The sequence below is a fragment of the Phytophthora ramorum genome (genome assembly GCF_020800215.1).
Source record: "Phytophthora ramorum isolate Pr-102 chromosome Unknown Phyram_PR-102_s0004, whole genome shotgun sequence".
Classification (NCBI taxonomy): domain Eukaryota; phylum Oomycota; class Peronosporomycetes; order Peronosporales; family Peronosporaceae; genus Phytophthora; species Phytophthora ramorum.
In genome coordinates, this window is record NW_027150650.1 from 835,388 (window position 1) to 856,778 (window position 21,391).

A 21,391-nucleotide genomic window follows, 5' to 3' on the forward strand; every position below is an offset into this window, starting at 1 on the left:
GTACGACCTCACATGGGATTCAACATTTGTTTGTACGACGTTGTGTGGTCGTACAAACAATTTTTGCGCCATCAGAATGCGAAGAGGCCGTCGTTTGAATCGTCATCGTATGAAATCGTAGAGTCCGCTGTCGAGTTGGCGAGTTGGCGAGCTCCATACTGTTCAAAAATGCGTTCGCTCCACTTCTGCTAAAGTTGCTCCTCACTCGTCTTAGAAATAGTTTGCAGATATCTATCGGGTAGTACCACGATGTCGTCGAAACCAATGTTGGGAATGTAGCAGTGAATCCAGACGCCACGGGGGTACTACTTCCTCCGGTCGTGAATGATTGCCTGTAAAAGCAGATGGCAACGTCTGCTTTTTCCTGTGTCCTCGGGCTTTCTAGCAGTTTTTTTAGTACCAAAAAATGTTTGAAAATGATGAAGCTTTGGCCAAAAGTTATGAAGAGCGACCATGCCTGCCGAGGCAAAAATTTGGCTCCTAGGAATCTATTTTGAAAATTGAGCAGGGCTACAAAATAATGTAACTATTTTTATGACGGGTGTACCGGAAAACATCGCTCTCGCCACCGCTCGGATGTACACTGCTTCGCGACGCGTCGTGCCGAATGCCTACAGAACGCAAAGTCCGCTGCCCAAGAAACGCCGTCCGCGACTAACTCCAGCAGAGAAGTCCCAGATTCGCATGCGATACCAGAATGGGGAGAGAATTACCCAGCTGCATCAAAGCACAGGACACGCCTGCAGCACGATCAACTCCATCGTCCACGCCCAGCCCAGTCAAGACGAGTCCAAGTCCGGTAAACCCCCTCGGTGGACCCCCATGCGTTTCGTGGTGGAAATGCTGAAACGAGGTCTTTGCGTCACGGAAACCCTATCGCTCAAGGACATCGCAAGGATAATGGGGGTCGACCGTCGAGTATTTGGCCGCATGGAGCATGACATATTGGGTAGACTACAAAATGCAGTTGTAGACTACTGGTTTTCTCGCGACCAAGCTGCACCTCAGAAGCTCATTGATTTGCTCGACGGCGCAGAGACCTCAGTAGATATCGCTATGTTCATCTTGACGCATCCTGAACTGACAGACGCTATCATCCGGGCCTCCCAGCGTGTCACGGTTCGTGTTCTCGTTGATCGGGCACAAGTCACCGAGAAAAGCTCAGCAATGATAAAAAACTGGTTGAAAACGGGGTCAACGTATATCACGCAGGCCCCAGACTCATGCACTGGAAGGTAGCGATTATCGATGGAACCGTGTTGACGATGGGAAGCTGCAATTGGAGTGTGGGGGGAATGACGTTGAATTGGGAACATACTGTTGTATTGCGTGGTCCTATTGTTGGAGCACACGCCGTTGAGTTTGACGAACACATGTGGTCTGTTGCCGTGCAAAACAACTGGCAAGTTGAGATAGATAGCCGCGGTAATGTTCATCTGTAGCGTCAAGCGATGGTGACAGCAGTGCCGCAGCGGGTACTCCGAGCTGGCAGTTTGGTTTACAAGGCACGGGCAACTACAGCACGGTCGCGTTCGATGGAGCCCGCCATGCAGAGACGTTTGAGACGCGCACGGCTCAGGCGCACCTTGATTCGATCAAACGTGAGTTCGAGCTGCTCTGGGATGAAGGACGGATTTGGGTTCTTCTGATCGTAAGTGCGCCCGCTGACAGAGTCTCTTTCTGGCACAGTCTCTTGATAGCTAACACGACGGACTTGTGCGTGCTTCTCTACGTTTATTGCTTGCGTGAACAGTGTAACCTCGTGAGCACTAGCTTGCAACTTGCGGTAGACGCGTATCTCTCTCTTGGTGTCGGCGGTAAGAACTTGGGCTCGACGTACATGCTTCAAGAACTAAACGTGACTGTTGTGCAGGCAAAACGCGCGAGTGCGATAGCATGTTCTTCGATGACAACGGCGGGCTGTTCGAGCAGTCACTGCGTCTGGTGATTTCCACTGGGACGTACTTGGTGCCGAACTGGGGCGCACTGTATGTGTTTTACGTGCTGCCACGCTTCCAGTTCTCCACGGTCTTGGACGTGCCCGGACTCCTGATGGACGACGAGTGCGACGAGGCGGCGTATGAATTGCTTTCCGTGATGAACGCGTAAAAACAACCTCGTAGTGACTTGCCTAAGAAGACCAAAGGCAAGAAGAACAAGACGCCGTCGCCTGCCGGTTCGCCCGCTGAGGAGGTGGAGGACCATGTTAGGGAGCAGAAGGCGGAGGCTGTAGAGCCCAAGCGCACGCTGGCAGATTTGATGAAAGCAGCACCGCAACAGCAGCAGGTAAGGACAATACCGGTAGCCATCCTTGGCGGCTCACTAGATGTTGGCTCGAAGATCTGTTGATGATGGAGCTGACGGTTGTGCTGGCCCTTGACTTTTGTGTGCAGACGGCTGCAGTGCCCAATGGCCTCGAGAAGAAGCTGCAGCCAGCACCTCAGCAGCAGCAGAAGAAGGTGGGTGTGTCGGTGGTACATGGCCAGCAAATGGGCGCTGACGATTTGCGGTTGCGATTTACGCGTGGTGCTTCTTCAGGCTTCGTCTCCTTCAAAGGTGCAGCAGTCTCAGCAGAAAAAGCAACAGAATGTAGCGCCGGCGGTGGCACCTGTCGCCGCTCCGTCAGCAGCAGCAGCAGCAGCTAGTGGACCGCAGTCGTCGTCAGAGGCGGAGCTGGGTGCGGTGTACACGCCGGCGCACATTACCATCACGCGCGTGGACGGCCAGATGAAGCGCACGGTGGCGGTGACGGAGGTGATGGACCAGCTCCTGCTCTCCACGCAGCAGAACTCGCAGCTCCTCATGGTGCAGGATCAACTCGGGGTACGTGGCCGAGCATTGACGCAGGGGTTAACCGCTAGCTGACGCTCTGCGACTGGGTGTATTTTGCCCGCGGTACATGTATTTCCATGAAGCACGCGAACCGCAACCTGCAGGATCAATTGCAGCGCAGTGGCGGTACGTGCTTTCCTTCATTTCGCTGTGTGGATTTGCGCATGGAGTGCGACGGCGTGACGAGCGGTGACTGATTGACGTGCGATCTTGTGTGCATGGTCTCTACGCTTGGTGGACCACAGAGATTATCAACGGGCTCCAGAACGAAGTGGCCATGTTCCGGCAGATGTGTCTGAATTTGCAGGCCGAGGTGAGTCGATCTCTCCGTCGAGCGCTGGTGATCGGGGCGAATGCCTCGGTTTGCGCTGAAGCCGCCGTGCTGCGTCCCAATTGAAGGCGACCATGTGGCTCACTCGATTTTTGCGATGATATGCATCTGTGCAGGTGTCGCTGCTCCGCTCCAGCGCCGGCCCAGATGTCGGCGGCAATCACCACCGTCCTCCGCCTGGCATGTCCTGAGCGCGCCGCCATGACTATAGCAACTGAAGCTACCTTTACTACGGTGCGGTGCGAGTGAGTAGCTCGAGACCAGCATCGTAACGCCCGTCCTCGCAATAGAATCCCGTTAGCTGGTGTCCTGCCTCCTTGTTGCTCTGAGCAGGTCGGTTTTTCGGCGGCCGTTGTCGGTTGGTGCTCATCGCATTGCCATGATCTCACACAGTCCAGATGGACGTTTCGTTGGCGCTTCAGCCCGTGACTCCACGACCTCGATGGTGTGCTAATCGAGAATCGAGTGGCCGTTTGTGGCAATTGACGCATTTCGCTAGCAGAGGTTTGAGCCATCCCAACGGTGGAAAGCCTTGTGCCAAGTGAGACTTGCAAGACGCTTCCGTGCCAAGTGAGACTTGCAAGTCGTGATCTCACGAAACGCCTCCGATTTCCGGCTGCAAACGGATGCCGTCAGCGCATGAGCTGCATGTACATGTAGTTACATGTAGTTAGCTACCTCTCCCTTACATCTCCTCCGCAGGGGTAGCACATAGAGAGCTTTGCGCACGCAGCCAACAGACGACGGGGGTTGTCGTCAGACTGGTCACGGATAGGCCTAGACCCAGTTTACCCGCCATCTGCGCAAGTGCAGAACCGTACAGACGACTTCCTCTCCACTGGGTCGCCGCCCTTGCACGAAGTCTCTCATTCGCGCATTCGCCGCCTCAACCCACCGCTGAGGGTTATAACACAGCGTGTTTCGTCCGGTCCAACCCCCCAAGATGGTGGGGACGATGCACCGCCTCAAGAACAAGCTGCGGCTGCACAAGAAGGACGCCAACTGGGCGCTGGACGAGGACTCGCTGCGGCTCAAGCAGACGCAGGACGACGCCCTGCGCCTCGACCGCAGCACGACGCTAACCGATACCGTCAACGTGACGGACGACGTGGAGGAAATGTTCTACGGCGGCCGTTCCACGGTCTCCGACGTCCCGCAGTACCGCACGACGGAGCAACTCCGCGGCACGCACATGACGCTCTCGGCGCTGCACGAAGATGCCGAGGCCAGCAACGCCAGCAGCAGCTTCTCGCAGTTCTCGGCCACGACGCCCAGCAACTACGCGGCCTCCACGCCTGGCCACGTGCCCAACCAGGGAGCATACCACGACTTCTCCACGGCGCATAGCACGACGCGCGCCATTAGCGACGCCTTTGAACTCGAACGGCTACGCAGCGAGGTGGTGGAGGTCAAGGAGGAGGTCAAGGCCATCCGCCGAGAAGTCATGAACGAGCTGCACGTGACCCGCTACGACGTGCTCAAGGAGCTGGCGCTGCTTAAGGGCGCCATCGCGCAGCTTGCGGCGACGCAGCACCTCAGCCCGGCCGCGTCAGTGTCGTCCACCGAGAGCTCCTCGTCAGACCCGCTGTCGGCGGACGAGCGCGCGGCGCTCACGCGTCAGACGTCCACTAAGACGTCGTCGGCCACGCGCGAGCGGCTCGCGGCGTCCCGCGCCAACATCCACAAGACGCCTCCTCCGGCCGCGCGGGCCAGTGTGCGACTCACGCAACTGGCGCCTGTGGCGGACAACGCGCTGTCGACGCCGCTGACCCCGCAGCAGATCAACGACATGTTCCCCCTCATAGACTTCACGTCGGAGCTCGCGGCGCACGCGCGTAGCTTGACGCCCGGGTCGCGCACCTGGGCGCTGACACGCGTGGAGGAGTGGCTAGACGCGCGGTTCAACGTGGGCCACGACACCCTCCTGGCTGTCGTTGGAGAGGGAGGAACCGGTAAGAGCGCCTTCCTTGGGACCGTGGCCCAGCAGTTCCGTGGCAACCTGCTCGCAGCGCACTGCTGTCAGTTCGACCGGAAGAGCAAGAGCAGCCCGCGCAACGTGTTGCTGTCCATGGTGCACCAGCTTGTGGACAGCCTGCCGCCGTTCAAGAACCAGCTCGCGAGACTGAACCTCAAGTATGTGCTGGAGGAGGCGGACCCGTTTGTGCTGGCTGGCAAGGTGCTCGTGGACCCGTTGAACGCTATGGAGGAGCCGATGCACGCGACCTTTATGCTCGTGGACGGAATCGACCAGTGCTCGGCCGGACCGCGCGGCCGCAACGAGTTGCTCGAGTTTTTCGCGCAGGTCATCCCCCTGCTTCCGTCGTGGGTTGGCTTCATGGTATCGTCCAAGCCGTCGTCCAAGCTGGCTAAGCGTCTGCCTGTGTCGTCGGTGCTTGACTTCAGCGCCAAGAACGGCGCGTTTGTATCTGACGTGTCCTCGCTCGTAGAAGACGTTGCTCGCAACTTCAGCGACAATGACGCTGCTGAAGCCAAGAAGGTGCTCAAGCAGAAGAGTGGCGGCAACTTTGCCTACCTGGAGTTCACGAAGCAGGCTCTGTCGCACCCGGGTATGGCGGCGGCGAGCAAGGAAGGCGCGGTTCCGCTCTCAGTGCTGCACGAGCTGCCGGAGACGCTGTATGACATTTATGCGGAGATTTTCGAGGACAAGTTCGGCCAGGGTCGGGCTCGCGTTTGGGGCAAGGCCAAGCCTCTGCTGCAGCTGATCGTAGGCGCAGCTGCTGGTCCGTACTCGCTTGTGACGGAGGAGCAGGCGAAGAAGCACTTCAATCTCACGGCAGAAGACCTGCGCATGCTACGCCACTCGTTCGTGGACCTAGTGGCTGTACGACACGGTGCCTACCGCATCGAGAGCTCTGCTCTCTGCGGATGGCTGAGCGACCCAGCGCGCTCAGAGGAGCAGTTCTACTTCGCCATTGACGACGCGATCCAGGCCCTGCGTTCGATGCGCCGCAGTGTGTCGAGCAGCAGTCACTCAAACTCTGGCTCCTCAGACGACAGCCCGCCGACCTCCAGACATGGCCACACATCTTCTCGCGCGAGCAGCCGGGTGACGACGAGCAAGTCAAACCAGCGAGCACACACACGGCACGACCCGCGTGCCACCCAAGAATTCAAACCCGTGGGCATTCTCAAACGCAACAAGTTGTAGATCAATTGAGTAGGCCAGTTGGAGACTTTGACCAAATAAGTATTGATGTTGTTATGATCTATCTCGCTGTTCGGAGCTCGGAGCGTTCTCTATCGCCGCAGCCGCCGCATCTTGCCGAGCCTGTCTCCTTTGCCACCGCCGGTGGACGCTCGAACAGCAGACAGCACCTGCGCAAAGTTCCCATTGCGAGTTGAGACGGGTCGAGATGTAGCCATCTCGATAGTCGCGCCGACCTCGCGGCCAATCACCTCGAGTGCAGTGCGCAGGAACGCCAATGCACCTTCAGTCGTCTCGCCAACGCTCAAGATGCCGAAGACTCCAGCAGTGAGACTGTCGGCGAGCAGGAAGAGCGTACCCAACGTACGCTCCACGTCAAAACACACGCCGTGCAGCCGGCAAGCGTGGAAAAAGGCAGAGTACTGCATCGTGGTCACGTGCGGGTGGAACACGTACGAGCACACCACAAAGCAGCGAGGGGCTCCAGCGAGCGCCGCTTTCGTCAAGGAGGCTTCGCGTAGCAGCAGATCTGCAGCCCCGCCACTTCCACTCCGTCCTGGATTGGCATTGACCATCGAGTTCGAAGCAGCCACTCGGTAGGCGCCTGAATTCGCGTCCAGTGCACCTCGAGCGAGCAGGTGGAAGCAGGCAAAGCTGGCAGCCGAGTCCGTGAGAAATGGGTGCACAGCTAGCGCCCACAACCGCGGCGAGCCTCCATTCTTTTCATCCTGGAAAACGACAAAGTCCAAACTCACGTAGCCCCACACGCTCGTCTCCACTAGCAGTTTCCCCGTTGCATCGCACGCACCCTACAGCAAACACGAACATCAGTCACCAAAATGAAAACCCTACGCGAAGGAAGACGAAAACTCACCTGGACCGCCTCGTGCGGGGCCGCTGTCTGCGGAAATGTGAACGCCACGGTCTTGCGGTTCAGTCCGCCGCCACTGCTCGCCAGGACATTCTGCGTCGAAGTGATATACACCTTGCCGTCCGGATAGACAAACAAGTTTGCGCGCACGTAGGCAGGCTCCACGAGCAAGCTTGAAGACTCTGGCGTGGCTGCGATACCCGCTGGAGGAACGGCTTCGATGACGCAGCCGAAATGGCCGATAGCCTCTGTGAAGTCACGCCACGCAGGGAAGATTTCGGTATGCATGGGCGTTGCAAGCCGAGCTAGCACACCCGGACGCTCCAGCTCTGCTAGCACGAGCTTAGCGGCAGCGTCACGAGGTCCCGGTTGTCGCCAGTACTCTGGCGTCCGCTTTTCGCGCCGTAGCTCCCGCATCGCTTGCATTCCCGACAGGTCAACCACAGCTTCACCGATACCAAGAGGGTCGTAGTCGAGCTTCAGTAGCCACTTTGGCTGCTCCATGTGTGCGACAGCGAGTTTGGCGAGCGCTGCAAAAAGCTCGTGCTCGTCGTACAGCTCGTAGGTGCCCGTGGGAACGTTCACATCGGCGCGTATCAGCAGCCTCTTGCCTCCGGAGCGAGTGAGAAGCGGTAGGGCTTGAGCTGGTGGCGCACCCAGGATCGGCAGATCCAGCGCAACCGCTAGTCGTTGGTCTTCAGCACCGGGCAACCCCATCACGAGGTAAGCTTCTTTGCCAGCAGTGTAATGCCGAATCCGCCGCAGACAGTGAGGCGAGTAGAGCAGCAATGACGACAGAGAGAAGTGGTCCGGGAAGCGCGCAGCTTGCTCGGGGAAGACAAGCTTCACACGAGGCCGACTGTCAGCAAGTCCGCCAAGCTGAAGCAGTTTGAGGAAGTACTGCGAGACATCAGCCGTGAGCTCGAACGGAGACACATAGACTAGCAGATCAACATGCGAGTCCAGCGCTGCAGCACATATCCGCGTAAGTTGAAGGTTCTGCTGCACGGCGAAGTTCTCAGCACTGAGGCGGGAGTGTTCATCGAGCGATAACGACGGCACATGCACGACCACACGTCGACGCCCTGCAATTTGAGGCCATTGCGTTCTCAGGTCCTGCATCCGAGCTTCCCACCTCTCGAGCTGCTCTCGACGAACCTCTCGCAAACGAGTTTTGAGTGCTGCATGGCAACTATAAGAGCGCCAAGCAAGCTGAATTCTCGTAGCACTGATGTCGCTGGCACGCGATCGGACGTACCGCCGGCGGATTGACCACATTCGCACACAAGCTTGAATTGTCGTGGCAGCACGGCGCTTGCGATCTCTCCCTTTATATCGCTGGCCTGGACGACGCAATACTGACATCACCTGCTCTTCGTTCACGATGCAAGCTAGCAGCTCGCTTTTGGAAAATCGAGGTTGCCCTGTGGCTGCGAGTGATAGCAACCGCTGCCCATCAACGTAAGCCAGAGGCACAAAATACTGCGTGAGTAGTGTCTCCAATGCCCGTAGAGCCTCTTCAACACTCCCCCATAGCTCCTGCGCAACCCTCCGGAACGACACGAACTCGGGGGTGTCTCTCATTGAACGTCCCTTGTGAATCAAAAACTGGTGCAAGCTGTACGCATCCAGCAGATCGTTGTAGCCACGGATCTTGTCGACGTTAGCGCCCAGCTCCTCCATTTCGGCTTCTTCGTCCTTGTCGTTATCAGCGCCACCTTGGTCCTCGTCAGATATTTCGCCGTCGATATGCTCCCTGTTGCCCTCCATGTCGTCGTTCTGGTTCGTGAAGGCAGCTATCGCAGCTGAAACGAGCGAATTCTGACGCACCGATCGGTCATTCTTGCCAGTCCCAGTAGATCCTGGGAAAGACATGATTACCTTGTTGGGGCCTTGGATTGCCGAACCTCGCCTTGAACTTCGTCTCCTTGTGGAGCTGGTCCGAGCAGCTTCGGGCGCAGGTGGCGGAGGCGTTGGAGGCGCACGGAGATCGAACTTGAGTGCTGCGAGGTTATAGCCTGTCGATTGCGTAAATGGTGTAGCCCGAGCCGGTTGCTCGGACCGATCGTAGATCCGAGTCGCGCGCTGCTTCATAACCCCGGAGCCATCTTTCGTGCCACTTGACCCTGCAAACGCTGGTGTCAGATCTGCGTACGCAGGCAGAAACCCACGCGTGACCAAGTTCAAAACGCCGTGCTTGGCATCCTCTTCGCGCAGCTCGGGTGTTGGCGCAGTGGGGTCGACTTTGTTGACACTGGGCAGGAGGCGACAGTGCTGTGTGGTTTTCTTACGCAGGAGGCGTCCGTGCTGGATTCCGAGATGTCGTTGCCAATGCTGCGGTGACGGCATCAGCGACTGCCGAACCTCGACGCTGCTGTTATGAAATTGCTAGAGTGCATTCAAAGAAATCCACGCTCAGTTCAGGCTTGGCCTCTCACCAGAGAATTTATCGACACGAATGAAGTTGAACCACTCACCTCTCGGAAGAACTCTATGGGGATCGAGCTAGCGTCTGTACGACTTGTCAGCGTTGGCTTATTTGCACCCCCGTATCCGCTGCGGTGTCTTGTCGACGGAGGCGCTGCAACCGTGACAACAGGAAGAAGTGTGCCGCTTTGACTCTGATTGGTTTGAGCACTGCTGCTGCTGTTTACCATGCCCTTGAGCACGAGTTCTGCTTTGGCGCGCAGCTCCACCTCAGTCTGCTGTAGGATGGCATTGAAAGCCTGCACTTCAGCCGTGGTTACCACTGCGCTGTGCCGCATTGGCGACGCGTTGGCCTCTACGGCCGCTGCAGCCGCCGTCATCTGCTCTCGCATGACACGCAGTTGCTCCTGCGTCTGTAGCAGCAGTCGCCCCACATCTTCTACATGATGTTGCTGCTGCACCTTCTCCATCTTGGTGGCTCGTGTGGGAAGCTTGCCGTCCTGCCAAGACAGCCAAAGTGTACGAAGCTCCAATTATACCGCCGCCTACGAGCTGATGGCATGCCTCCTTTGCCTCGCCTTCTCTGACCGGTATTAATAGGGCAATTGGAACAGAGGCCCCACGCAGCTCACCTTCAAACCTGCCTGGAGTCGGCACTAATCCCCACAGCCGCAACATGAACATCTTGCGGGTGCCTGAGATCGGAGCGACAGCTTCTGGAGATAAGGCTCGACCCACATCATGCGAGGGCTACGTCACCAAGCGAGGCCATTTCCGGAAGTCTTGGCGCGTGCGGTTCCTTGTTCTCGAGGGGTCGAATCTGCAGATCTCGTACTATGAAAGCCGCGCGGCGTGCCATCCTCCCGCCGCTGAACCGAGCGCACCCAAAGGTAGTTTCTACCTGTCCAGCATTGAGCCGCACGAGTACGTCGTAGGCGTGATGGGGGCAGCTGGAAAACCATTCGGCTTTAAGATGATCGGCCATGCCCCGAAGAAGGGGTACGTTGAGCTGGACGTGTTCGTGGAGACGCAGGGCGATCGTAACAAGTGGCTCGAAGTCGCCCGCAACGCACTGAGTGCTAAGCGCCAGCTGACCCGTCAGGCCATCGACCAGAGCGTGAGCTCCAACAAGAAAAACCTCTTCGGCTTCGGCGTCTCGTTGTCCCCACAGCCATTGATGACACCGCAGAAGCAAATGCAGACTCTGACACAAAACAAAGACGAACTGCTCTCGGGAGCCCTGCGCGACATCGAAGCCGCCAAGCTCGTCGGTCGAGAGGCCTGCAACGAGATCGTCATCCAGGGCGAGAAGCTGGACGCAATCGAACAGGACCTGGGCGCGATCGATCGAGACCTAGACTTCGGCGACAAGCTGCTGCGCCGACTCAAGAGCCCCACCTTGCACCTCTTCTCTGATGACTCACGTCCCAAATCCACCGCCTCCAAAGGGCATTCGCCTCAGCGCTCGCAGCAATCTGGCGGCAGTCCTTCGCGCTTGCCTCCCGCTATGGAAACCATCAACGACGCCGGTGTCAGTGACTTGGAACGTCTAGCACAGGCGTTGGGGGAGCTGGAGGTGCAGGCGGAGATACTGAACGGCGAAGCTGGTCGCAGCACGCAGCAGATCGAGCGCGTCGAGCATCAGCTCTCGAACGTCACTGCTCGCGTCGAGAAGCAGACCAAACAGGCTTCTGCCACGCTGCGTGCCGGCCCAAAACTCTTCTGATGGGGTCTACAGCCATAAAAGAACAGCATCAAGCAGCTCAACACTCGTAGCCACCACATCTTTAGCCACAACTTAATGCACTCTCTCCATACACAGCCCCCAGCTCCTGTTATGCGGTCCGGTCCTTCTTTATTTTCCTTTAGAAAATGGGGCGCGGCGGGCCGCTCTTGCGGTCCATGAAGTGCTGCCGACGCAGCAGCTGGTGGTGGCGCTTGAGCCCGCCCTCGATGTCCTGCGTCTTGTAACGAGCATTCTCCTCCCCATGGGCCTCCACTTCGTCCGCGTTGACGCGCTGGCCGTTGCGGTAGATGTAGCGCTGTATTCCCTTATCTTAAACGGTCAAATACAGGATAAGAGACGTCAGCGGACAGCACACGAACACCAGTCAACCCCAAAGCTGCAAACTCACTGGACTCTGCACGGGGCGTCACGATCTTCAAGTAGCCAAGGGACGACTGCGCGCGCTGGATCAGCGCCGACACCCTAGCAGCAGCAATTTAGCGGTAGTTAGTGAACTGACCAGGGAGGGACAGGATAAAAAGACTGACGCACTCCTTGGGGTCCGTCAGCTCTTCATGGCTGCGGAATTCGCGCCGGATCTGGTCGAGCGACTGCTGGCGCTTGGGCTCCGGCAGACTCTGCGCCAGGCGCAGCAGCTTCTTATACAGTGGGCGCAGCTCTCGCGCCGCCATGGCCGTCGGATCTGCTCGTGTAACTCGGGTTACAGAAGATGTAACCAGATCGAGATGCATTTTGTGTAACCGGAATTGCGATCTCCATCTAGAGAGGACCCCATCTCGAGACAATATCCAGTTTCCACCCCCAAGTGGAGAATGAACTTGGTGGGTTGGTAAACGATCAGTGACTGATCGTTTACAGTCCTGGCGAAACCCAAAACAATATGGAGCAGCGAATGAAGCGCCACTGCTTAGGTAGTGGCACTTCTCCTTTGTACCAACGAAACTTCTCCTTACGTTGGTTCGAGCCTTTTGGCGTAGTGTGCAGCAAACTCTTCGCCCCCACAAGCTTGACGAATGGCCAGCTGTGCCTGCCTACACAGACTCGCAGACCAAATTCGCACTCTTCTACATGTAGACTACCGGTAGCTAACATTTGCTAGGTAACTTCACACGCAGTAGTGCTTGAGGTTATATTTTAGAGGCGAAAAGCTGGGTCTCCGTTTGAGACTACCCGTGGGCAATAGCAGTCCGTGAGTGAACGAGTAGCCATTTGGTGCCAAGTCGGGGGGACCTTCATCTTGAGGTGAGAAGTGTTGCTGCGGGCTTGGTGCCGTAGCCTACGACCCGTAGGTCCATGCTCGATTTCATTACTCAAGCACACTACTTGTATCCTGTGCGAAACAATTTGCTTGCACTTATTGACTGTCTGGGGCGTAGCAATCACCTAGCAATAGTGATTCACTAATGAATGCTGTTGTTCGACAGCATCTTGAGCAAGCATCTTAGAGAGATTCAGACTTGTCTATTACGCCATTATCAGTGGTTGCAGGATGTCTGGTATGTCTTGAGCCTGGTTAGCAACGCCGGTTCCTCGTGTGAGTCCGGTGGTTGTACGGGGCGTGCCGCCTTTCGCGACTTCTCTCTTGGTGTCCTAGCTAGATGCTGCTGCATCAATAGCAGCCGTGTTCCTTGGATCTTCGTATCTGCTCTTCGACGTTCCCGTTTTGCGATCGCTCGAATTTGCCTCATGCTGGATTCCCAAAATGTCCTCACACTACCATCGATGGTTACCTCCTCATTCTTGAATACGACTTGGTTGCGTTGGATCCATAGCGTTGTAATGCATACGCTGCACAACACTCGCCATAGTCGGTTCCAGACCCCCTCATATTGGTCTGCTGCATCCGGGTCGATCTTCTGGATCGCTGTTCGTATCACCGTTGATACGGGGGGTGCTTTCCTACTGGCACAGCTTGCTTGGAAGCTGTTTAAGCTGGTGTTTGTCCACTGTTCCGCAGTCCAATGGCTTATGAGCTTCTGCCAGCAAGCTTGAGCGCATGGACACTTCCAGAAGATATGCTCCATGGTTTCCTTGGAGTTCCGGCAGCACGGCAGCTTCCTGCAACTGTTGTCGTGTTCTCGTCCTTCATAGTACAAATTGAGTTGTCTCAACGCCACTCTGTACGTCGTCCATACCTGATACTCAGTTAGCTCTTGACGGTGAGCCCATAATTGTTTGGGAAGTTGCGTCAATGCTGCTGCTTGCCATGCGCTGGCCCCAGCTGTCTCCTGTAGTTGTCCTTGAGCAAGCACCTTGAGTACAGTTACATGTAATCAGTGCAACGATCTCCACATTTCGCACTGCTGGTCCAAGTCAGCAAAAGCAAATCTCAAAATGTGAGCACCTTACCTCCAACATAAAACGTGAGTTTCTGTCCGAACATGCGGCGCTCATTTCGCTATTGTCCCCGCCAACGCGCAGTGTTGGTGGTCGGTGCGCATTCTTGGGCGAGGAACGATGAACTTTCGCGCGGTCTTCGTCGCTGCGATGGCTTCGCTTGCTGTAGCGCAGGCCCAAGTCATCGGCCACGACCAGGTTCGACCGTTCCCGCAGCCAGACCCCGTCACGGTTTCTCAAAAGACGGCCGTCAAATTCAAGCCCCAGCTCAAGATTGACGCCGGATGCCACCCGTACCCCGCCGTCCAAAAGGACGGCTCCATGAGCGGCGGACTCAAGTGGAGCGGCCCTCAGGACGGAGAGTGCACAGGCTCGAGGCTGGGCTCTCAGATCTACGCTCGTTCGGCGTGGGTCAATGACGTCTGGGCCATCATGTACGCTTGGTACTTCCCGAAAGGCCGAGCAGCCACAGTCCCCCCGGATTTCCTTCGGTTTTTCGGCCACCGCCACAACTGGGAGTACGTCGTCGTTTGGATTGACAACCCCGGTCTCGAGAACGCCACCGTTCTAGGTGTGTCAATGTCTGCAAGTATCGGGTACTCGAAGCAGGCTCCCACGGACGTGAAGTATGTGGACGGAACCAGTGTGAAGGTTGCATACTACTACAACCACCTCCTGGGCAACACGGCCCTGCAGCTCACCGAAGACACCGGCGAGTTCCAGGACCTCATTCAATGGGACCAGCTTTCGAGCCTGGCGCGGTACTCTTTGAACCACACGGACTGGGACCAGACTTTGTTCGGCTTGGCGGGACTCAAGATGCCGCTGAAGGATGGCGTATTTGAGGAGCTGCTCGATAAGACGTGGCCGTTCTAGAGTGTGGCGGGCCAGACCATGATTATTTCCTCCGCGTGCTGGACTGACACGGAGCTAACATTAATACAGGATTGATGTACCAGTGCATTATGGTGCGATTGAGATGCGACTTCCATTCCTCCTGGTCCGTCGAACGCATCGAAGGCTGCCCCAAGGGCTGTCCGCTCTGTGAAACCATCTGTGTCGGCCTTGGAGCATGCTCGAGCAAATCTCGTCCCTAAAAACTAATCTATTCAAGTAGATTCGGCCCAATTTGTTACCGCGTAGGAAGGAGTCGAACCTACTTATATTGTAAATTTTCTGAACTAAGACTATCGTATGCAGTCTCACCTTCCTGAATTGGAGAATGCCTTTGTTCAAAAATTCAACACACTGGCGTATTGTTCTTTTCCGTGTTAATGCAGTACATGTACACGGGGAAAAAATCCCTGTCATCCCTGTTCAGGTGGCAAGCTGGATAGTGTGCTTCTGGATAGCTTCTCCATGAGCTTTACATGTACGTACTAGCTGCTTTTGTTAGGACACAACCGGAGATGTTCTTTTGCCTTCAGTTTGTGGCAAACCATCTAACTGATCTGGGACAACCGACCTTCGTCTGGTCGCTGCGAATATTTTCAGCTTCTGCTCAAGCAACATATCTAAACTCTGTTAATACGGCAAGTTGTACATTGGGGCGTACATCGAGGAAACATGACGTGGTGTTAAAGGCAAATATCGTATGTACACGTTTTCTCCAGAGGCGCATTCGAAAACTAATGTGGCTATTGATCTGTCGGGACGTACAGCGGGCTTCCAACGCATGGTGCCCACTCCGCAGAAGCCTCCACCGCTCTCACGGTGTCTAACTGAACTGTGGTGGTGGCGTGTGTGGTGTCTAGCCTCCTCGACGGTGGTGTTTACCTCCAAGATCGAACACTGGAGCACAACCACTGACGCTGTTCGAAGGGTTAGCATACATCGGCTGTCCTCGAGCACGACCTTCCTCCTTGCTACCGGAAGATTATACGCAAGTAGATTCGGCTTCTACCTACTTACCAGTAGTAGCACAATCTACTTACGCGGTGACAAATAGGACCGAATCTATTTGAACAGATCAATTATAACTCCACTCCCAAAGACAGCGGTAAATGTATTCCTTGGCGAATTCCGAACTGACTGATCGTTTTCGGTCTTGACGATGCCCAAAACAATATGGGACAACGAACGAGGCGCCACTGCTTAAGTCACAACGACCAGTGGCACTTCTCCTTTGTACCAACGAAACTTCTCCTTACGTTGGTTCGAGCCTTTTGGCGTAGTGTGCAGCAAACTCTTCGCCCCCACAAGCTTGACGAATGGCCAGCTGTGCCTGCCTACACAGACTCGCAGACCAAATTCGCACTCTTCTAGACTACCGGTAGCTAACATTTGCTAGGTAACTTCACACGCAGTAGGTAGTGCTTGAGGTTATATTTTAGAGGCGAAAAGCTGGGTCTCCGTTTGAGACTACCCGTGGGCAATAGCAGTCCGTGAGTGAACGAGTAGCCATTTGGTGCCAAGTCGGGGGACTTTCATCTTGAGGTGAGAAGTGTTGCTGCGGAGTCAACTTGACTCAAAAGGCCGTCAAATTCAAGCCCCAGCTCAAGACTGACGACGGATGCCACCCGTACCCCGCCGCTCAAAAGACGGCTCCATGAGCGGCGAACTCAAATGAAGCGGCCCTCAGTTTGGAGAGTGCACAGACTCGAGGCTGGGCTCTCAGATCTAAGCTCGTTCGATGTGGGTCGATGACGAAGGGCCAGGGCGGCGAAGTTCGATAGTAGAGGTCCTGCTCTGGCAAGCTAGCCGGTGAAGGTGCCGCATTGGAAAGACGCTCTCGGCCAATGGTTCCCATTGATATCAATAAAACCAACGACGACGTTCTACGTGTACCCGTCTTCGTGAAGAAGAAGTGCAACCTGCATACAATCCAAGAGCTGACACGTACAAGTCTCAAGTGCGCTAGTGAAGCCTTGGAGAGCAATGTGACGGTCGGTAGTACCCTACCACGTGCTACATGTACTGAAAAGCTTAACTAGGCACTGCAGCATCCAGCGTGTGGTTGCTCAAGTCGAGCACTATCATCAAGTGGCGTGCTTGAATTTGGGCCTGTATGATCGGCAATGGGATTGGAAGTACGGAATGCTTACGGCCTTCCTGAGCTGTCAGTAATCGCAAGGAGGGGCGTGAAGCATTCATGGATTTAGTTCAGTTCACAATAAACAACCCAGCGAGCAATATACGTTGATCGTTGTGGGAGTTCCAGTGTCTTCAAGGTATTAATACCAGACATCACATTATCCCGCCGAGCACGCATTCCAGCGACTCCTGTGCAGAACCATGAATTTCTGTGTCTTCTTCGTAGCAACACTCGTTTCACTGGTAGTACTAACTGCAGTCCAAGCGCAGACCAACAGCATCCCACACGACCAGGTCCAGCCATTTGCGCAGCCGAATTCAATCACGGTCTCCCAAAAAGCCGCCGTCAAGTTCAAGCCCCAGCTCAAGACCTTGGACGGATGCTACCCATACCCTGCTGTTCAGGCGGACGGATCCACTAGTGGTGGTCTCAGGTGGACTGTCGTGGGTCAAAGGGGGGATTGCACAGACCCACCACTGGGCTCGCAAATCTACGCTCGATCCACCTGGTACCGCGATGTCTGGGCTATCATGTACACCTGGTACTTCCCAAAGGGCTCTGAAACGTCAGGAGGTATTGGCCTCGGCCATCGGCACAACTGGGAGTTCGTTGTCGTTTGGATCGACAACCCCGCTCTCGACAACTCGACCATCCTGGGCGTATCGATGTCTGCTTCTATCGGCTACAGCAAGCGAGCTCCTCCCAAATCGAAGTATATAGATGGAACAAGTGTGAAGGTCAGCTATTTCTATAGCATTGTTTTCGGCAACACGGCGCTGGAACTTACTGAGGATGCAGGAGAGACTCAAGACCTCATCATGTGGGATCAGCTCCCCGACGTGGCTCGAGATGCTTTGAACACTGACTGGGACACGACTCTGTGGAATTTGGGCAACGCTCAAATGCCTTTGAAGGACGACGTTTTCACCAAGAAGCTCAAGAAGTCCTGGCCATTTTGATAAACTACATTGTAGAGAATAACTCGCTTTCTTCAAATACTTACAACAAAACGATTAGGGCGAAGACAAGCATTCCTAATCCATCACGCAGCAAAACTGGTCCTGTAGTGCAAGGAACAAGAGGCGGCTGAGACGAGCCCGGTAGCTTGTTAAAAATACCTCTATTACGGGCTGCATCGCGCGCTTCATTTCTGCCGCGCCGTCGACAGCAACCTCCTAGGTGCCGAGGTCGTATCTGAACTCGTGGGAGCTGGATGATGTCCGGAGATTAACGGTGGTAAAAGGAAAGAATCAGCTCGGTAAGCAAGCAAGCATGGCCATAACGACGCGCTTCAGGAACTGGCCTCTGCGTACTCGGTCAACGGTGCTGCAGTACTACTTTCTAATGTGCCACCGACCAGATCGCCGCCACCTGCGATCCTGAGACTGCCTTCGCAGCGTGCAGCATCTCGAGTATTGCCATGCGTTGCCAAGCTATAGGTGTGGCGTTAGGTAGAGATAAATGACTTTAATGTACCTCACTTTCGATTGTATTGCCAAGCTTGCCGCTACCTTGTTACACCAGGAAGGTTTTGGCAGGATGGCCATGAAGACCAGGCTACTTGTAAGTAGTCCCTGTACTCTACTTACGTTGTGAAGAATGGCTTCGATCTACTTGAATAGATTAATTCATCTCGAGTATCTTTCAATACCTGGTAATAGCACGGAGTCCACCCACAGAGCAATTCCTAGTTCGATGGGCAAATGCACACGGCGCGGCCATCGCCACCGAAATCAACTCGCCATCACCAGGTGATCGAGGCTTGAAAGGAACGCTCTAGATTCAATCGCGTGGGATTCTCCAGAGCCAGCTATCTCGTGGTGCATGCGGCATGCACGCACCGAGACGGACGTGTACAAGTATACGACAATGATGTCGCTCGCACAACGGGTGGACTCGGTGGAGGGCATCACGGACTTTGCTTCGGAAGGCTACAAATACTCGAGCGCAGCTTCCAGCGACGATACCTGCAGAGCAGAAGAAGGCCATGCAGAAACCCCAAACGAAGACGAAGGCGAATCCGAAGGCGAAGCGCGGTGCTAAGAAAGAGAAGCCAACGGCTGAGACGACGGACGAAGAGAAAAAAACTCAGCTACGCGCAAGAAGCGCAAGACGGACGGAGTGCGCTCAATAAATACTTCGTTTTGTTTGAGAATAGAGTTCGCCTAGCTCGCCAGGCGTTTGCAGTGGTTCGCACTGTGACGGCTTGTGTGATGCCACTACTGCACTTATCGTCCTCTGTACAGTGTGCACTCAAGACAATTTCGGTCTCAAGTTGCCGGGAATCGCCTCCGGGGACATCAGCCCGTGGCACGAGTTACCATGAACCATCCAACTTCAGAAGGCGAGTGCAGTTAGCGGTTTGCCACCTCCGTCTCAGCTTTCCAACCAGGACAACCGATCGATCGCGACTTTCCTGCCCGACTGTGATTCAAGTTATTTTAATACAAATCTGATTAGTAGTCTTTTTGACCAATGAAAGCGCTCTCATCTTCACTCGGGGATGGCCGCAGTAGGGAACAAGCGCAAGAAGATGGCGTCCGGAGTCAGGTGAGTCCGCTCGTCCGCGCTGTACACTTCCACAAGACTAATCGATCTCTATGTCTGTACTTGCAGCCTGCCAGAGACGCTGACGGCCTCGTCCACGGCCACGTTCCACATCGCCGGTTGGAGGACATGTCCGTCTTTCGTCAAGGCTGGGGAAGTGGTGGCGGCCATGCAGATGCTGTACCCGGAGCGCGTGGCCTTCGAGATGCACCCGTTCGAGGACCGCGACGCCTTCAAGCAGTGGCTGAGCGAGTCCAAAACGGACTTTGCCGCGAGCTTTGGGGCAGATTCCAAGGCCAATACGCACGTGACGTCGCCTTTTGTTTGGAGCAGCAACCCCACAACGTTCGTGGGCGGATGCGACGACCTGCTGACCTTCTTCCGGTCAGGAGTCGCAGTTGGAAAACCTCAGGGCGTGGAACCTGCTGAGAAACAGAGGGAAGAGCCTGCTACTGCTGCGGGGACTGCTGATGCACTTGCTGCGGTGGAGGAGGAGGCTGAGATTCCTTCAGCTGATGCTGAGGAGGAGACGAGCTACGACTACGACTTGGTCGTGATTGGCGGCGGCTCTGGAGGCTTGGCCTGCTCTAAAGAGGCGGCCTCGTTCGGAAAGAAGGTCTGCGTACTAGACTACGTCAAGCCGTCGCCGCAGGGCACGTCCTGGGGTCTCGGTGGCACGTGCGTGAACGTCGGCTGCATCCCCAAGAAGCTGATGCACCAGAGTTCGTTGATCGGCGAGGTGATGCACCATGACAGCGCGAACTTTGGGTGGAACGTGGCGTCGGAAGGAAGCGCCCCGACGTTTAATTGGAAGCAGTTGGTGTCCAATGTTGATGCGTACATCAAGAGCATCAATTTCAAATACAAGGTGGAGCTACGCAGCAAATACGTCAAGTACGAGAACTTCCTGGGGTCATTTGTGGACCCGCACACGCTGGAATTGTGGCACCATCGGAAGGGCACGAAGCAGATCACTACGCGAGATGTGGTTATTGCTGTGGGTGGTCGCCCCAAGGAGCTGTCGTGCCCGGGTGGGGAGCACGCGATCTCAAGTGACGACATCTTCTGGATGAAGAAGAAAGAGCCTGGCAAGACTCTTGTCGTTGGCGCCTCTTACGTCGCGCTGGAGTGCGCGGGCTTCCTGAAAGGCATGGGCTATGAGGTGAAGGTGATGGTCCGCTCCATCTTGCTCCGCGGGTTTGACCAGGACATGGCCAACAAGATCGGCGAGTACATGGAGGTACAGTCGGGCATCGAGTTCATCCGCAAGACGGTCCCGCAGTCCATCACCACGCTTGAGAACGGCCAGCTGCTGGTGAAGTGGACGAACGAAGATGGCGAAAGCTGCGAGGAGGCGTTCGACACAGTGCTGAATGCTACAGGCCGCGACCCGGACGTCGCCAAGCTTGGTCTGGACAAGGCTGGCGTGAAGCTGAACGAGAAATCGGGCCGCATCTGGGTGAAGAACGAGCAGACCTCGACGTCGAACATTTATGCGCTGGGTGATGTCATTGATGCGCCGGAGCTCACGCCCGTGGCTATTCAGGCAGGTCGTCTGCTTTCGCGTCGTCTGTACAACAACTCCACGGCGCAGATGGATTACGAAAAGGTATGCACGGCCGTGTTCACCCCCATCGAGTACGGGTGCTGCGGACTGTCTGAAGAGGACAGCAAGGAACGCTTCGGCGAGGACAACGTGGAAGTATACCACACGAACTTCGTGCCGCTGGAGTGGTCGCTGTCGGAGACGCGTACATCTGCTGAGTCGTGCTACGTGAAGGTGATCTGCGATAAGACGCGCGATAAGTTCGTGGTGGGCTTCCACTACCTGGGGCCGAACGCCGGTGAGGTGACGCAGGCCATGGGTTTGGCGATGAAGCTGGGCTTCACGTACGACCAAATGGTGGACACGGTGGGCATCCACCCGACCACGGCCGAGTCGTTCACGACCTTGGAGGTGACGAAGAGCAGTGGTGGAGCGACCACTGGCGGGGGTTGCTGAGGTTAAGCGCCCCCTACTTTCCTCCAACCACTTCTAGCAGCTCGCTTGCAAGGCCGTCCTTGTAGACAGAGGCCGTGAGACTGCTTAGAAGGGTGGA

General features: G+C 55.9%; 6 protein-coding genes across 6 annotated transcripts; 4 read left to right on the forward strand and 2 right to left on the reverse strand.

Annotated features, from left to right (window-relative positions):
- Nucleotides 1-2,052: 2,052 nt before the first annotated feature.
- KRP23_4917 (uncharacterized protein) lies at nt 2,053-3,354 on the forward strand (the record flags this gene model as incomplete). The annotated part of the gene is made up of 7 exons (XM_067889930.1): nt 2,053-2,063; nt 2,124-2,286; nt 2,394-2,459; nt 2,539-2,823; nt 2,916-2,958; nt 3,078-3,145; nt 3,280-3,354. The coding sequence occupies 7 exons, from the start codon at nt 2,053-2,055 to the stop codon at nt 3,352-3,354; spliced, it is 711 nt and encodes a 236-aa protein (XP_067746520.1).
- Nucleotides 3,355-4,106: 752 nt separating this feature from the next.
- KRP23_4918 (uncharacterized protein) lies at nt 4,107-6,332 on the forward strand (the record flags this gene model as incomplete). Its single annotated transcript, XM_067889931.1, has 1 exon — nt 4,107-6,332. One exon carries the CDS (start codon nt 4,107-4,109, stop codon nt 6,330-6,332), a length of 2,226 nt encoding a protein of 741 aa, XP_067746521.1.
- An 89-nt stretch (nt 6,333-6,421) lies between these two features.
- Nucleotides 6,422-10,097, reverse strand: KRP23_4919 (IQ motif-containing protein H; the record flags this gene model as incomplete). Its single annotated transcript, XM_067889933.1, has 4 exons — nt 6,422-7,138; nt 7,204-8,392; nt 8,459-9,588; nt 9,678-10,097. 4 exons carry the CDS (start codon nt 10,095-10,097, stop codon nt 6,422-6,424), a joined length of 3,456 nt encoding a protein of 1,151 aa, XP_067746522.1.
- Nucleotides 10,098-10,303: 206 nt separating this feature from the next.
- On the forward strand, nt 10,304-11,353 carry KRP23_4920 (uncharacterized protein; the record flags this gene model as incomplete). Its single annotated transcript, XM_067889934.1, has 1 exon — nt 10,304-11,353. One exon carries the CDS (start codon nt 10,304-10,306, stop codon nt 11,351-11,353), a length of 1,050 nt encoding a protein of 349 aa, XP_067746523.1.
- Nucleotides 11,354-11,492: 139 nt separating this feature from the next.
- On the reverse strand, nt 11,493-12,045 carry KRP23_4921 (uncharacterized protein; the record flags this gene model as incomplete). The annotated part of the gene is made up of 3 exons (XM_067889935.1): nt 11,493-11,683; nt 11,763-11,836; nt 11,906-12,045. 3 exons carry the CDS (start codon nt 12,043-12,045, stop codon nt 11,493-11,495), a joined length of 405 nt encoding a protein of 134 aa, XP_067746524.1.
- A 7,203-nt stretch (nt 12,046-19,248) lies between these two features.
- On the forward strand, nt 19,249-21,294 carry KRP23_4922 (Thioredoxin reductase SEP1; the record flags this gene model as incomplete). Its single annotated transcript, XM_067889936.1, has 2 exons — nt 19,249-19,295; nt 19,362-21,294. The coding sequence occupies 2 exons, from the start codon at nt 19,249-19,251 to the stop codon at nt 21,292-21,294; spliced, it is 1,980 nt and encodes a 659-aa protein (XP_067746525.1).
- Between the last annotated feature and the right edge of the window lie 97 nt (nt 21,295-21,391).